Raw genomic sequence first — 17459 nt, 5'->3', positions numbered from 1 at the left:
CAGCTGCATTGACTTTATTGTTAATTTTACTCTAAACTTAAGTTATTTTTACCCATGTGATTTTCTTTTAGTTTTTTTATCTGTAACTCTTTGTTTGAGAAGGTTTTTATTTTTTTAGGATATTGGAAAATGTATTGGTGATATAGATTCAATTTCAGACAGAATTGTGACTTTCAGAATCTTTCTGTATAATTTTTAGATCGTTTTTTTATACTAATGATGGTCTTTGACTTTTTTTAGTCTAGTGAGTGAAAGTTTCTGCTTCTCAAGTCTTTTCTCTCATAATTTCTCCGAAGCATCTGTTGTTTTTTAAGCCAGTATTTTCCTTTACTTTTCACTCATAGTTGCTTATTTCAGGAGAATCATTCACAAATCAAGATCTAATCTTTTATTTTTGTTTTGGTAAAGAAACATTTTTAAGGAGTAAATGGAAAATAACTTAAAAGCATCAACCAAAATGCATTATGAGAAAAAGACACTTTTCTCTTAACAGAGTTGATTTTAAGAGTCTGGGCCAACACCATGTGATCATGAGCGAATTTATTCCCATAATTACCGATGGTCTCGTTATGCTCCTCCAAAATCTAAAAGAAAATACTTAAGATCTTGTTCCAGGTCCCTGAAAGTCCACCATGCAAAGGTCTTAGTGGTGTTTTGTTTGGATCTTGTCTGATAAAAACCAAGGTAGAAGCCTCTAAGCTCTTTGGGACAAATGACTGGGGAACCAACGCTGAACAGGAATGTGAAGAGTCCCACTCGGGTAGAACATGTTGCCCAGCTGGAGTAAACTTTAGCCATGGAGCGTAACCGAAGACCCATAGGAGATGTTCTACTCAGTTTCCACTGGTCAAATCAGAACGGAGGTCGGCTTTTAATGACCAGTGAAACTCAACCTGTTGGCCTGTGGATGGTCCGCAGAAGGGCTGCAGATCTTCACTCCCAGACTTTCAGCCATGGTGGAGCAGAGCTCTTAAATTATTAGTGACAGAGACCTGCCAACATTTCAGATCCAGTTGATCTGAAATGTTGCCACAGACCCCTGAAAAAGTTTAAGTTGCTCTGAGATCTTTGATGGAAGACCAGGAGATTTTCTTCAATGATTTAGAGCGCCATCATCTGGTGAAAACTAAAAAATGATTTCTTTTTATTTTTTATCAGCTTTGAGTCCAGTTGCACCATTTTCAGCTTAACTTTTAAACTCCTTTGTGTTTGGTTATGTCTTTCAAGCTCAATTAAATGCAATAAAAGTATTTTTATAATCTGCAGCAATGGGTAACCAGTAGCAACAACCAATCTGCATTTTAAATGTGGGTTTGAACACAACTTTAAATGAACATTGTCACTCCAGACAGCGAGCGGAGAGTTTTGGTACCTTTGGTGGAGCAAATATTTGATTTTAGAACACAGTCTGATATAAATCCTGTCAGATAAAGGATCTACTGTCTGAAACTTTCATCAGTGGCAGACATAGAAATATGCATGACAGATTATGAGAGGAAGGGGTTTATAAAACCTGACTGTCCTGATTTTCAGTCAGTGTCACCAAAGCTCTGCACCTGGAAGGAACTCTGAGTTAATCTGGACTCCAGGAGACGGAAACATTTCTGAGCAGGTCTGCTTGTTTTATTCCATGTAACTAAATTCTGCTTTTATATTCCTATGTTAAATTCTTGTCTTTAGGCCATTCAACATTACAGCTGGTTTTACACAGAATGACTAAGTATTTTTGCTTAGAATGCAGACGGATTGGTCTTTCAGGAAGAGAACAAAGGAAACAGCTGTTTGGTTTGAAACTGGAGAAAAACCTTACATACCTTGATGTGTTACTATCTGTAGGAGTTTCCAATTCCGACCAGCAGGGGATGCTATGCTCCAAATTATTCAGCAAGAAAAGATTAATCAGCTGCCTGATATGAAATGAAACACGTAATATTTATGAAGAATATAAAATGTTTTAAGAATTACAACAGGAGGGAGGAGATAATTATGAATAGAATCAGAACTGGTCATAGTTTTTTGAATGGCACTTTGTTTAAGATGGACAAATGTTACAGGTCCTGGGTGTCAGAACTGCTGTAACAGAGTTGACACAATCTGAAGAGAAAATAAACAAGGAGTCAGCAATGACGACCAGCGCTGTTGTTGACATCCAGATTGTGTTTTTTTTATTCGCTGACTTGTATTGTTCTCAGGATATACTTTGTAGATGGGGCTGTCATTAATCTGTTCTTTGACAATGTACACAGTCTGCTCCCAATATGATCTGAGCTTTCCAGGTTCGAAGGTTGCGAACTAACACTCGGTCACCTGGCTCTAAGACAACTCCTCTCACATATCGGTCATAGTGTTTCTTTCCACGAGCACTCGATCGCTGGTAGCAATGCGATAAGCCTCCTCCATCCTCCTGACACCAGGTGCCAGCGGCTGACCATCCTGACACCAGGTGCCAGCGGCTGACCATCCTGACACCAGGTGCAAGCGGCTGACCATCCTGACACGAGGTGGAAGCGTAATACCATCCTGACACCAGGTGCCAGCGGCTGACCATCCTGACACCAGGTGGAAGCGTAATACCATCCTGACACCAGGTGGAAGCGTAATACCATCCTGACACCAGGTGCCAGCGGCTGACCATCCTGACACCAGGTGGAAGCGTAATACCATCCTGACACCAGGTGGAAGCGTAATACCATCCTGACACCAGGTGGAAGCGGCAGACCATCCTGACACCAGGTGGAAGCGTAATACCATCCTGACACCAGGTGGAAGCGGCAGACCATCCTGACACCAGGTGGAAGCGGCAGACCATCCTGACACCAGGTGGAAGCGTAATACCATCCTGACACCAGGTGCCAGCAGCTGAACATCCTGACACCAGGTGGAAGCGTAATACCATCCTGACACCAGGTGCCAGCGGCTGACCATCCTGACACCAGGTGGAAGTGGCAGACCATCCTGACACCAGGTGGAAGCGTAATACCATCCTGACACCAGGTGGAAGTGGCAGACCATCCTGACACCAGGTGGAAGCGGCAGACCATCCTGACACCAGGTGGAAGCGGCAGACCATCCTGACACCAGGTGGAAGCGGCAGACCATCCTGACACCAGGTGGAAGCGGCAGACCATCCTGACACCAGGTGGAAGCGGCAGACCATCCTGACACCAGGTGGAAGCGGCAGACCATCCTGACACCAGGTGGAAGCGGCAGACCATCCTGACACCAGATGGAAGCGGCAGACCATCCTGACACCAGGTGGAAGCGGCAGACCATCCTGACACCAGGTGGAAGCGGCAGACCATCCTGACACCAGGTGGAAGCGTAATACCATCCTGACACCAGGTGGAAGCAGCAGACCATCCTGACACCAGGTGGAAGCGGCAGACCATCCTGACACCAGGTGGAAGCGGCAGACCATCCTGACACCAGGTGGAAGCGGAATACCATCCTGACACCAGGTGGAAGCGGAAGACCATCCTGACACCAGGTGGAAGCGTAATACCATCCTGACACCAGGTGCCAGCGGCTGACCATCCTGACACCAGGTGGAAGTGGCAGACCATCCTGACACCAGGTGGAAGCGTAATACCATCCTGACACCAGGTGGAAGCGGCAGACCATCCTGACACCAGGTGGAAGCGGCAGACCATCCTGACACCAGGTGGAAGCGGCAGACCATCCTGACACCAGGTGGAAGCGGCAGACCATCCTGACACCAGGTGGAAGCGGCAGACCATCCTGACACCAGGTGGAAGCGGCAGACCATCCTGACACCAGGTGGAAGCGGCAGACCATCCTGACACCAGATGGAAGCGGCAGACCATCCTGACACCAGGTGGAAGCGGCAGACCATCCTGACACCAGGTGGAAGCGTAATACCATCCTGACACCAGGTGCCAGCGGCTGACCATCCTGACACCAGGTGGAAGCGGCAGACCATCCTGACACCAGGTGGAAGCGGCAGACCATCCTGACACCAGGTGGAAGCGGCAGACCATCCTGACACCAGATGGAAGCGGCAGACCATCCTGACACCAGGTGGAAGCGGCAGACCATCCTGACACCAGGTGGAAGCGTAATACCATCCTGACACCAGGTGCCAGCGGCTGACCATCCTGACACCAGGTGGAAGCGGCAGACCATCCTGACACCAGGTGGAAGCGGCAGACCATCCTGACACCAGGTGCCAGCGGCTGACCATCCTGACACCAGGTGGAAGCGGCAGACCATCCTGACACCAGGTGGAAGCGGCAGACCATCCTGACACCAGGTGGAAGCGGCAGACCATCCTGACACCAGGTGGAAGCGGCAGACCATCCTGACACCAGGTGCCAGCGGCTGACCATCCTGACACCAGGTGGAAGCGGCTGACCATCCTGACACCAGGTGCCAGCGGCTGACCATCCTGACACCAGGTGGAAGCGGCAGACCATCCTGACACCAGGTGGAAGCGGCAGACCATCCTGACACCAGGTGGAAGCGGCAGACCATCCTGACACCAGGTGGAAGCGGCAGACCATCCTGACACCAGGTGGAAGCGGCAGACCATCCTGACACCAGGTGGAAGCGGCAGACCATCCTGACACCAGGTGCCAGCGGCTGACCATCCTGACACCAGGTGGAAGCGTAATACCATCCTGACACCAGGTGGAAGCGTAATACCATCCTGACACCAGGTGGAAGCGGCAGACCATCCTGACACCAGGTGGAAGCGTAATACCATCCTGACACCAGGTGGAAGCGGCAGACCATCCTGACACCAGGTGGAAGCGGCAGACCATCCTGACACCAGGTGGAAGCGGCAGACCATCCTGACACCAGGTGGAAGCGTAATACCATCCTGACACCAGGTGCCAGCAGCTGAACATCCTGACACCAGGTGGAAGCGTAATACCATCCTGACACCAGGTGCCAGCGGCTGACCATCCTGACACCAGGTGGAAGTGGCAGACCATCCTGACACCAGGTGGAAGCGTAATACCATCCTGACACCAGGTGGAAGCGGCAGACCATCCTGACACCAGGTGGAAGCGGCAGACCATCCTGACACCAGGTGGAAGCGGCAGACCATCCTGACACCAGGTGGAAGCGGCAGACCATCCTGACACCAGGTGGAAGCGGCAGACCATCCTGACACCAGGTGGAAGCGGCAGACCATCCTGACACCAGATGGAAGCGGCAGACCATCCTGACACCAGGTGGAAGCGGCAGACCATCCTGACACCAGGTGGAAGCGGCAGACCATCCTGACACCAGGTGGAAGCGTAATACCATCCTGACACCAGGTGGAAGCAGCAGACCATCCTGACACCAGGTGGAAGCGGCAGACCATCCTGACACCAGGTGGAAGCGGAATACCATCCTGACACCAGGTGGAAGCGGAAGACCATCCTGACACCAGGTGGAAGCGTAATACCATCCTGACACCAGGTGCCAGCAGCTGAACATCCTGACACCAGGTGGAAGCGTAATACCATCCTGACACCAGGTGCCAGCGGCTGACCATCCTGACACCAGGTGGAAGTGGCAGACCATCCTGACACCAGGTGGAAGCGTAATACCATCCTGACACCAGGTGGAAGCGGCAGACCATCCTGACACCAGGTGGAAGCGGCAGACCATCCTGACACCAGGTGGAAGCGGCAAACCATCCTGACACCAGGTGGAAGCGGCAGACCATCCTGACACCAGGTGGAAGCGGCAGACCATCCTGACACCAGGTGGAAGCGGCAGACCATCCTGACACCAGATGGAAGCGGCAGACCATCCTGACACCAGGTGGAAGCGGCAGACCATCCTGACACCAGGTGGAAGCGGCAGACCATCCTGACACCAGGTGGAAGCGTAATACCATCCTGACACCAGGTGGAAGCAGCAGACCATCCTGACACCAGGTGGAAGCGGCAGACCATCCTGACACCAGGTGGAAGCGGCAGACCATCCTGACACCAGGTGGAAGCGGAATACCATCCTGACACCAGGTGGAAGCGGAAGACCATCCTGACACCAGGTGGAAGCGGAAAACCATCCTGACACCAGGTGGAAGCGGAAGACCATCCTGACACCAGGTGCCAGCGGCTGACCATCACAACCTTTAAGTTATTTGTTTTTCAGATTTCTTTTTGTTGTCAAAAACAAACAAAATCTAAGTTAAACTTGCATGGATTTACACAAAGGTTATATTGAACGTTAGCGACCTCTGGCGATCGATTATGGAATCACACGAATTTGAAATAAAATTTGAAATCACCTTATTTTTATAAATACAGTGTTCTTGAGTTTTCTTTATTTTTGTACAATGACCATCTTTGACTGTTTTATATTTTTCATCTGACTGCATGGCCACTTTGTCTTCAGGGACAGTAATAAAGTGATGCTCATATAGAAAATTTAACATTTTCTAGTCGGAATATGAAACAAATATGAAGCAGCAGTGGTTATCTTTTTCTCATAAAACATTCAAGAAATATTTTTCACTGAAACTTAAATATCTTTATCTGTAACAGACTGAGTTGTTGCAACACCAGAACAAAAAATAACTCACAATCTCATCTCTTTACACCCACTTCATTTATTCACTGTTTTTTGTCTTTTATATGCTTGAAGTAGTACCTTGTTACCAAAACTGAAACAAAACTTTCCTCAAAACAAAAAAAATGGAAACAAAAGAATTTCTCAGCTTTAGAGTGAAAATTGGCCAGAAAAATAATTTCAGTTTTTTCTTCATCTTCTTTTACACAAAGCTTATCGTAATGTTGACTGTCATCACTAAGTTCCCCTTTTATGGGAAAGAAAAACATCATTGAAATCTCAAATTAAGAAAATTAAACACGCCACATATCGACTCTCAGACTCTACATGCTGCAAATCACACAAATTAACATTTTCCCTTGGAAATTATTCATTTAGATTATAAACTTCAGGATATTTGATTAAATTATAGCCCTTCTGATATAGAATAGGTTTTATTAAAGTAGATGCAACCCACATAATTTCCCCCAAACTCAATAAAGTGAAAACATGTTGAACACAGTTTAAACCTGGTTTTCTTCTCCTACACGTCTGTAACTAAAACGTTTGTCCTTCAAACTGTGAAGAAACAAAGACAAAACATTTCAGCTCCTCCATTTTCAGGACTGGATCCAGATTAAGATGATCTGCAGCCGGTAAGCCATCCGAGTCGCTATGGAAACCATCTGGAGAGACATAAATAAATTATTTTCTCTTATCCCTGCAGTTCATTTAAACTATTTCTCTCTTCCATTTAAACAAACCAGCCACACATATGGCTGCTGCAATTCACTGAAATCATTGTTTCACTTAAAAACGTTAAAAATTGGACAAAGTCAACTTTCAAATTATCGCTAACCTTCTTTTAGGTGGATCTTTAAAAGTTAATTTAACTTCATGCAGGAAGCTTTTCTCTTAAAGAGATTTGACCATTAACTTTTCAATACAAAACTAATGATTATTAAAGTGTTAAAAGTTGAAATATATAATATCACCTACTGAGTCCAGGCCAGGCTGATGACGGCCGGACCTCCATACCCGGCGGATCGGCGTCGTCTCTTAGAGCCGCCGCTGCAGTTCTGGGGTTTTATCAAAGACAGAGAGGATTATTTATTTTATAAAACTTCTAAGGATGTGACCAGAGCAACAAAAATCTAAATAATTATTCAGCTCTCCAGAGATCGTTGTGAGAACACCAAACGTTTCCAGTTTTCTGCAGATTTCAGGAAGGCGTACCGGGACGCAGCTGTTCCCCTGTTTGACGCACAGCTGCAGCTTGCAGTGCAGATAAACGTCCCCAGAGCTCCCAGTGAACTGGAACATGTTGAAGGAGAAGCGGTTGGAGGTTCCTTCTCCGTTTCCCTCCACCTGCACCGTCTGGTCGCCGGGGGCGGCACAGCTGCAACCAGAGGAAAGATTATCAAAAACAGATTTATGGCTTAAGTAGCTAGAAATATTAACTCTTTACAGAAGCGCCTCACCCGTTCTTGATCAGGTCGTATCTCGGCTGGCTGCTGGGAGAGTCTCGACTGGTTGCCCAGCATGAATCCGTTTCCACGGCGATCACGGCTGCATCCAGTCCAGCGGTCGTCAGCTCCACCCAGATCTTCTGGTTGAGAACCACGCCGGTCGTTGAGTCCAGAGCGTGTGTGAGGCCGCCGTCGCTGTAGGCCTTCATGGCCACGGTGTAGTTCCACTGTCCAGACTTCACTATGACGACCACAGAGCTTCGGACACAGAGACACCAGCAGCTCGGTTAGCGCAGCAGGTAATATGGCAGCAGAATCTGAGGTTAACAGAAAGTTCAGCTTTCGCACCAAATTTGTGCCAGATAAAAATACTTTGGTGTCTAATAAAAAAAAAATCATATTTACTGATAATTATTTTTATTTTTAAAGATGGCCATCATGATTGTAACAGAAAATAGTCGTTTGCACTAAAATCAGCAGTAGTTATTGCCATTGATGGTCATAGCTAACCAAAATATGAGGTTCACTAAGCACAAATTTACTAAATGAGAATCTTAGCAATGCCAAAATATATAAATATACAAATAATTAGCAGAAGCTAACACTGAAAACCACTAAGCAGAAACAAATATTAACAGAAACAAACATTAAACCACTAAATATATAAAAAAGGAGCAGAAGCTAACTGCTTAACAGATTAAAAAGCTTAGCGGAAGCTAATGCTAACCACTGAGAGTTTCTCAGTCTGTATCTCACATCCTCATCTCCTTCCAGTTGACGACAGGAAAAAGCAAACTCCTCAGTTTCTGATTTTGCTACATATTATTACTTTAAAGTTGTATAAATAGGATCCCCAAAGTCAAAAACACATGATACGATCTAAAGCTCATCCAAGTCATGAAAACAGGTAAAACATTTGGTTCAAAAGGCTCACAAACAGCGGCCATCTTGAGAAATAGACGTGATCCTGAAACTGAAGTGGCTAACAGGGAATTTCTTTCAGTTTGTATCAAAACCTGGAAGATTTTTACAGTAATATTTGGAATCAAGGCCTCAACAAGCTTCCCATTGGAGCTGCAGAGCCTTGAATGCCAGCACACACCTGTCCTTGATGTTGAAGGCAACAATCTTCGTTTCGGGCTGAGTGTGCTGGCAGGAGAAGTCGATGTAGAACTGGTCCTGGCGACTGATGACATCAGAGCTGTTCTGGTACTTGATGGTGTTCCTGTAGGTTATTTGACTTCCATTATTCTGTAAGAGCAGAAAGTACAACAATAAAAGCTCATCGTCATGAAGCTGGTCAGTGACGTGGAAACTTATGAATGCTGTACATTGCAAACACACAAAACCTCACCAAATATTTTCTGATGCAAATATCTTGGTACACTTAAATAAAATAGGACAAAAATACATTTTCAGCTTGTTTTAAGTCAACAATTCCTTAATATTGTTGTAAAAGTATTAGTTGTAGTGCAGATTAATTAACAAATTCTTCCCAAGTTATAAGTGAAATAATCTGGCTGAGGAACTAGAACTTTTTCATCAGTATTAAGGAATTATTTACTAAAAACAAGCTTCTGATAAGTTACTCTTAAGTTAGTCGTCTTAATTCAAGTATGCCAAGATATTTGCACCAGAAACTGGACCAGAAATACTTGTTGTGTTTTTTTGGAGTTGGGGTGATGAACCCACCGTGACCTCCGTCCCGCAGGTGCTGCTGCTGTCGAAGCTGAAGGTCACCATGTGCTTCTCCTCGTCCATCACGCCCCTGCAGCTCCGGTCGTTCAGGTGTAACGTAGAGAAGTCGACGCCTTTTTCCTCCAGCAGACATCCAATCAGGGTGATGGAACCAGAGTTCTGGCTGCAGACAGTTGGATCGCCTAAAAGTTGAATAGCAAAAAGAAAATGAGTTTTATGGTTTGACTCAGTCTTGTTGTGAATGGCGGCTGTCTGTCTTACTCAGAGTGTTGGACTGTTTGTAGTCGTAGGCAAACGCGGCTCTGCAGAGGCAGCCGGTTCCCCCACTGATTTTCTCTCCACAGAACTCATGATCACTGCAGACTTTGTCCTGGCAGAAACCTTCAGCCGAGGCTGCAGAGAAACACGGTGAAAAATCAGCACAGACACTTTGAAGTCATGTAAAGATTCAGCTGAAGTGGATCAGTTCTTACAGCAGCCAGCAGCGGACCGCCAGTCTCCCACTGAGGTTCTGCTGTCCAGGCTGCAGGCTCTGGCGTAGGCCCACAGGAAGTGACACCTCAGCCCGTCCACTGAGGGATATTTGCACAGAGTGTCGCTGCAGGCGTTGATGTAGGGAGTCGGGTCGACGTCACCGTTACAGGAGGAGAAGGGAGATTCCTTCAGGGTGTTGCAGCTTCTCATCAGACGGGAGAAAAACAAACAGATGTGTTTCAGCATGCTTAACTTTCATATTTTCAAACTAAACAGTATTAAAAGTGCATAAACTTTGTATCTTTTTATGTTTTGTCTACATGGATATCTTAAAGGTGCAGTTTACTGTTTGTTTTAATAAAAGAAACAGTAAATATTTCCTTTAGTGTGATTAAATCTACTCACTGGTCCTTTATCGCGCTGCAGTTGACTGAAGTGTCAAGAGAGTCGTTGTACTGAATCTGACAGCTAGGGGGAGACAAACCACATGATTAGAAGACATTTTGTTTTTCTTTGACTTGTCCGTGAGCAGTGAGGTGAATAAGTATCCATAAGTTGTACTCAAGTAAGAGCAGTACTACCTCTATGACATTGTATTAGGGATTTTGTTCGTAGGGGGGAAAAAGGGCAAATTTCCACCAAAATGCTCAGAAATCTTGAGATTAATTTCAGAAATTTACTATAAAAAAAAAACATGAACATTTTTGAGGTTGAAACTTTGAAAATGTGCGAGAACAAAACACGGACGGTTTCAGAAATCTTTCTACAATATTTACATTTTCCACTCTTGGACCTAAAAAAATGTCTGTTTTTTCTAGAAAATTTCAGAAATTATTCTCAAAAATATCTGAATTTGGACATGTGAGTGTCTGTTGAGCGTCTAACCTGGAGGAGCTGTACTGATCCAACCTCTGGGCTGAGATACTGCTGCTGTTCACACACAGACCATCAACAGACGACCAAACTGGAGCTGAAAACATTCAGGACAGAATGTGGGTCAGAAAGTTTTGCTCTGTGCTGCTGAAGTTTAAGACCTTTCAGTCTAATCTTACTTCCCGTGTGGATCTGTGCTGTGGAGCCGTCAAAGAACAAATAAACTGTGTGATTGGAGATCGTAAAGTTTGCCATGACTCCGGTTGAGTCTTTGGAAATCCAAACGCCGTGCAGCGTCTGTCCTGAGCTGCTGAGGTTCAGCTGGGTGTCGTTCATCTGTGGGTCAGAACAGAAACGTTGGCGGCAACGATAAATCAATCATAAATCAATCATAAATTAATCATAAATCAATCACAAGCGGGGTTTCCATTGACCATGTAATGGAGCAATTTGACATTTTGCTTAATGGAAACATCAATTTCAAATAAAAGTTTTGGTGCTAGGATGAGGTGGGATTCTTTGGCCGTATTGAAATTGGTTTATTTTGCATCATCTGATCAACAGCTGCATGTTGCCACTGGAGCAAACCACAAAGAAGACGACAGGAAGTGACAGGAACATCATTTTTATGACTTATCGCATGAACAAATGTATTCACGCGTGAGTTTAACTGTATTCTTTAACTAATGGCAAAACATTAGCGAAATATTGGCGACGTTTTGCAGACATCTGTACCGGAAACACAGCTGGCTTCTGATTGGCTCACCTGGACTCTCCCTCCGTGCTGCAGGTAAAACTGAACATCTGGATCCTGCAGCTTCAGGGTGACGCTGTCCAGAAAGCTGACGTCTCTGCGACGGCGCTCCCTGAAGGTGGCAAACACTTCGAAGCCCGTTGATGAATCAGAGAGCATGGAGTAAACGCACCGATCCGTCACAGCAGTGAATCGGCCTTGAAAGTCGATGACGGCGCGGCCGGTCACAGTGCAGAGGTCGGCTGCAGCAGCACCTGCAGGCACGGACACACAGGTAGTCGGAAAAGTTAAAGTTTACTTCATGGAAGCTCATCTGTACATCTAATTTTTTCTATTTCCGTATGTATGGATGATTTAATAAAAATTTATTTGACATAGATCTAAAGATTTTCTTTTTTAAATAATTGCTTGACTTTAGGAATCAAAAATGTTTGAATATTTTCCTGTGATTAAATGTTTTTAATGGTTATTTTTCCACACTGAACTTGTAAACTGCAATATTTCAGTGTGTAAACACTGATTTACCTGTCAGTGCCATGAAGGTACACAGGTAAAGCAGGAGGCGGAGCATCGTGGAAAACAGCTGGCAGAGCTGAAAGAAACAAAGTTAGAAGAAGGTTCAGTTGCTTTGCTTTACCCTCGGGAAATTAAAAAAAAAATAATTTAAAAATCAGTATCTGGTTGTTTTATCATGGATCTGTCTATAGATGCCATGTAGATGTTTCAGCTCATGTTGTTCTTTTGCCAGATCTGTGCAACACATAAATCTTTTATTTTAAAACCAGAACAATTAAATAAACTCCATTAAATCCCCTTTAATGCCACCATTAACTCTTTACATTTCAAATAACTTTACATAACTGAGTTGTTAAAATCTATTTACATGTTTCCTCAGTTACAAAAAAAAAGAGGATTGGTTCAAAATGCGGCAGTTACCATGGCGACACACCTGGATAGTGATTGAATAAACTTTGTGATGCTGGAAATACCAAACAGCTTAGCCTGATATTAATGGGGAAAAAATCAAAGCATCTTGTTTTAAATGTTATTAATAAAATCTCAAAGCTAATTTACCTGTTTCACTGCAAAATGATTGGATTTTTAAAAAATGTAATGATACTTATGAGGAAGTGCAGCGTTTAAATGAGCCAGTGCCTCTGTTATTGTGTTAAGTTTTGTAAAAAATGACGACTTTACTTAGTTACAAAAACACATTAAAAAGCTTTAGGTGGAAGTGTTTTAAAAAATAATGTTTTTCATTGCAACTAATCAAGTTAATCAAATGTTTTTATTGCAGTTTCTCTCCACTATCAGCTTGTTGTAAATATTAACATGCTGTTCATTGTTTTATGTTTTAAATGTAGTAAAATGTGGTAAAAGTCACCTTCTTTGTTCCAGAGGAAAGGAAATGATTTATTTTTCTGTGTGAAGCTAACCTCTGCTGCTCCTTGTTCTCCTGGAAACAACAAACAGATTTTCAGCAGTTTTCACTTCTTATCGGCTAAAATCTGTTTTTCTAATCTTAAATAATAACAAACAAGACGTTTAAAGATTTAAATCACCCTCTTCAGCTGCGGGGAAGGATGATGACGGCGGAGGCTCCTCTGACCCGTCTGCCACCGTCTCTGCTCCGTCCCTCGGTTTGTTTCCGTCTCTTTTTATGTCCATCCTCGGTCCCGTCCACACCCAGGACCAAAGGGAGCGGCGCAGGAAAAACGACACTGACGCCTCCTGATAACAATCTGAAAGCATCTTGTTACAACCACAGAACCCTGGAAACACGCATACATCAACGATACCGTGTGACATTCACAGAAACAAAGGGATGCAAGTTATTAACTGTGTTTAATCGGTTTCTTTAGATCATTTGGTCAAACATCACATTCACACGCTTTTAGAGGAAAACGTTTTTCATTTTGGACAGAATGTTTCTATAGGAAAACAGGGAGAACATGCAGAGTTGATCTGCCTTTCTTTATCTATAGACAAAAATACAATAATTTAAAGCTAACATTAGCTCAAACTGAACATTACCACACAGACGTTGAGTCTTTGCATCATTTTCTTTTAGTTTGCAGGAAAAAAAACATGTAAACTGATGTTATTTTTGTAAGTTTTAATCAGTTTTCATTTATTTTTGTCCATCAGCTCACTGCTGTTCTGTTATCAGTATTACTCTTTTTCTGATTTTCTGCTGCTTTGTGGAAGATGTTGGCTAAAGTAGGTCAAACTATCCTGTGAACGTTCATCTGTACGTTTTCCCATCAGCATCAGCGAACAGCCGGAGGTTCACTGATCCTCACGACTCTTTCCAGTTTGTAAAAAACAGTATCAATGTTTCACAGAGCAGAATTTCTATGACTGGTAATTTAAATCTGTAACTCAGCATGTCCGGTGGAAACCTTTTAACTTGAGTGTTTGGCATGAAGTCTCATCTTACCAGCAGATATGAGTCAGAAGTTTCTGCAGAAATGACTGATACAGTTGACAGTTCAAAGAAGTTATGAAAATTGTGGCGCATATTACTGTAAAAATCGTCTAGATGTGGAAACAAGCATAAAAGTTTCCATGCTCGCCCCTCAGCTTATGTTTGTTTTTGTTTTTTTTCCCCAAGATGGCCGCCATTTTTGAGTCTTTTAAGTTTATTATTGCCAAAAGATGTTGCGCATTTTCGCAGGTTGGATAAACTTTATGCCACATCATTTGCATTTTACTCTGGCAATCATATTCATACAAATTTAAAGAAATAATATGCAGCATCAAAAATCAATAATTTACCTCAAAGAATAGGGAAAAACAGTCTAATTGCTTAAATCTGTTTATTAATAACAGGCCTGCACATCCTAAAGGGAAGGATTATGAAACCCAACACCTAAAACTGTAAATACAGAGTGCTGTGCATTTGGGTCCACAAAAGTCTCAGAAATAAGGTTGCTAAATGACCAATCAAAAAATTGAAGTTATTGAATTATTAGTCTATTTTATTTTACCTATTTTTTTCTCGCCCTCAACGTTCAAACCGATCTGCTTCTGACTGAGCAGAACGGCATTCTGACATTTAATATGTACATTCAAACCACATAACTAGTTAATTATAGGGCTGATCGTCACCGAGTCCATTTCCTGTCTGACAACTTTACGCTTTGCTTTAGTGACTCACCTGCTAACGAGATAATAAGACATCATCAGGAAGTTGTCTCAACTAAAGCATTTTTTTTAAAGAAGAATTTTGTTTACAAAGCACCAGACTGAAGACTTTATTCATTTGGTCTTTGGTAGAAACAGAGAAACAAATCATGCAAATGGAAATTGAGGATGGGAAGGTGACAGCAGGACAGGTGTGCAGGTTCAAGGTCAAACCCTTTAACGACTCAAGAATGAAATCACTTTTCATAAACTCACTTTTGAATGTCACTTAAATATCAGCAAAAATACCTGCAGCATTCCTTAAGGAAAATTGCTCAGAAAGTTTCAAGTAAAAATGGTAAACAATCAGGAAGCGTCACCTGGGAAAACTTCCAGGGTTTCCTCCAGAAAACCCGCTGAGCCCAGTGGGAGATCTGCTGGGGTCGCCCATCAGCGGTCTGCTGCGAGTTTGGGTTAAAAATGTCAAGTTACAGAAAGTCGGAGGTGCAGGATCAGGCATCAAAACTCAGAAATAACAGTGTGTAATACCTCAACCATAAACCTTTAGCTTAATCTGTCTTTACTGTCACTGGTGGAGAAAAATCCCCATTTAAAATGACAACACACAGCCTGGTGGGGGGAAAGTAAAGCCTGGTGGCCCGCCAGGCTGATAAAATACTGGGAGAAACTGACTTCTGTCTGTAGCTCGGAACCCTGTTCATATCGCCATCTCTAAACAAGAACACTGTGTTTGTATTAAAAGGATCTTTGGGCTACTCTTGGTCCGATTCCTCACCTGGGACCCGTTTGCCTCGGCAGATCCGACCCAAATAGAGGCATGAAGCCTCTGATAGACCCAGGATCACCGGGACACTCAAACCCCTCCACCATGATAAGGTGGCAGCCCAACGGAGGGGAGAAAACAAAGCCAGAAACAGTTCCCTGCTCTGGACTGGAGAGAGACCAGAAGGTGGCGCTCTGGTGTTTCTAACTAAACAAGAAGCTTAGTTCTTGTTTAGTTAGAAACTAAACGTTATGTTCTCGATTATTTTTCTCTCCATAGAAGCTACACCTGGTCGGGCATTCTGATTGGCTGTGGCTGCTTCCTGGAAAAGGCCATTGGCTGACATGAAGCTACCATCACCTGACCGTTCTCCCTGTCCTTTTCACTTCCATGACCATGGAAAGTTCTCCTGATCAGTTGATCTGTTGCTGTGTCTCTGCTCTGCCTTCTCCCAGCTCCAGTCGGTCATGGCTGCTGGTACTGAGCCCGGTTCTGGTTCTGCTGGAGGTTTCTTCCTGTTAGAGGGGAGTTCTTCCGCTCCACTGTATACATGCATGCTCTGCATGAGGGACTGCTGTAAAGTCAACGACTCAACACAAGCCAGTTGCTGTCGCCCCCTGCTGGACAGGAGGAGTGAATGCTGTAAGTAATGACTCCATACAATCTGCAGAATGTCGTTTGGTATAAAAGTTTTAAACTACGTTATAATTAAGTGAACCTAATGAATTGATAACTTGGATGAATAGTAATCTGACTAAATTGAAATGATTTTAAGTAAAATGCCATGACAACATTGTTGTGAATTAAGATAATTATAAGCTTTGAACCTCTTGGTACCTACTTTTGGGGTTCTGAACCTTTTTTGTATTGGTTGTTGGGGTTTTTGTTTGTTTTTTTATATTGTGTATTGGTGGGGCTCATTTGTTAGTTTGAAAGTTAATTAACAACAAATGTCTCAATGCACTTTAATAATTTCAGTTCAATCACATTTACTCCAATTGCTGGTACAATAAGCTCAGTTTATTGTTAAAGTAGTTTAAAAAGTTTGTACCAAACGACACCCAGCAGATTGTATGGAATCATTACTTACGGCATCCACTCCATCTGACCAGCAGGGGGCGACAAAGTCGCTGACTTTGCAGCAGTCCCTCATCTCCATGTAGCGACAGTGGAGAAGAAGAACTTCCCTCTGTCAGGAAGAGACCTTCAGTAGAACCAGAACCGGGCTCAGTACCATTATATGTTTTATTCATAATTCATCCCTGCTATATTTTTAGAATAATTTAGAGAAACACCAAAAATGTATATTAATATTTATAATGTAGAAAGTATGACATGCAAATGAGACGCATAATGATCCATAATGCGTCTCATCATGGATCATTACGTTTATTAAAATGAAGCACATATTATATTTAGGTTGTGTGGAAATTATAACTTCAATAACTTAATTTTATCTGTTTCACAGCATAAAAAATTCACGTTAAATGTGAAATCAGGCTGCAGCTGCTGTTATGATAGTACATAACTGATGCTGAAGCATGCAGAGAATTTGGACCCCTACTGGTCACAGATGTGCATTACATCATTTATTAAGTGCGTTTATAAAGAAATTAAATTTTTGAAAACATAGCTGTGTATTTGTAGATGTGCCTGGTAATCCAAAAACAGATTTCAAGAAAATGTAAAACATGTAGTACAACTTTTCAGACATTAAGATGAATGAGTAACATTTTGCATAAAGGTTCTCTTTTGGTTTCACTGTAATTTA

At 43.3% G+C, this 17459-nt stretch overlaps 1 protein-coding gene across 1 annotated transcript; it reads right to left on the bottom strand.

Moving 5' to 3' along the window:
• Positions 1 to 6050: 6050 nt before the first annotated feature.
• On the bottom strand, positions 6051 to 16847 carry LOC106907958 (alpha-tectorin-like). Its single transcript, XM_088016069.1, has 15 exons — positions 16779 to 16847; positions 13341 to 13509; positions 12304 to 12370; positions 11791 to 12046; positions 11204 to 11360; positions 11037 to 11121; positions 10557 to 10619; positions 10151 to 10353; positions 9939 to 10070; positions 9672 to 9859; positions 9082 to 9230; positions 7992 to 8237; positions 7747 to 7909; positions 7510 to 7589; positions 6051 to 7196 (listed from the first exon to the last, which is right to left on the bottom strand). The coding sequence occupies exons 1-15, from the start codon at positions 16845 to 16847 to the stop codon at positions 7184 to 7186; spliced, it is 2040 nt and encodes a 679-aa protein (XP_087872195.1). The 3' UTR covers positions 6051 to 7183.
• Between the last annotated feature and the right edge of the window lie 612 nt (positions 16848 to 17459).

Source organism: Poecilia mexicana, unplaced genomic scaffold (assembly GCF_051168715.1).
Source record: "Poecilia mexicana isolate PSO_F unplaced genomic scaffold, ASM5116871v1 scaffold_18, whole genome shotgun sequence".
Classification (NCBI taxonomy): Eukaryota; Metazoa; Chordata; class Actinopteri; order Cyprinodontiformes; family Poeciliidae; genus Poecilia; species Poecilia mexicana.
Note: the sequence above shows the minus strand (reverse complement) of the source record. Positions and strands in the feature narration are given on the sequence as shown.

Coding starts and splice junctions, on each gene's coding strand:
- LOC106907958 (XM_088016069.1), bottom strand. CDS start 16,847: ATGGAGATGAGGGACTGCTGCAAAGTCAGCGACTTTGTCGCCCCCTGC. Junction 10,620..11,036: donor GATCAGTACAGCTCCTCCAG/GTTAGACGCTCA, acceptor GTCTCCCCCTAG/CTGTCAGATTCAGTACAACG. Junction 8,238..9,081: donor GCCTTCAACATCAAGGACAG/GTGTGTGCTGGC, acceptor CTGTGTCCGAAG/CTCTGTGGTCGTCATAGTGA.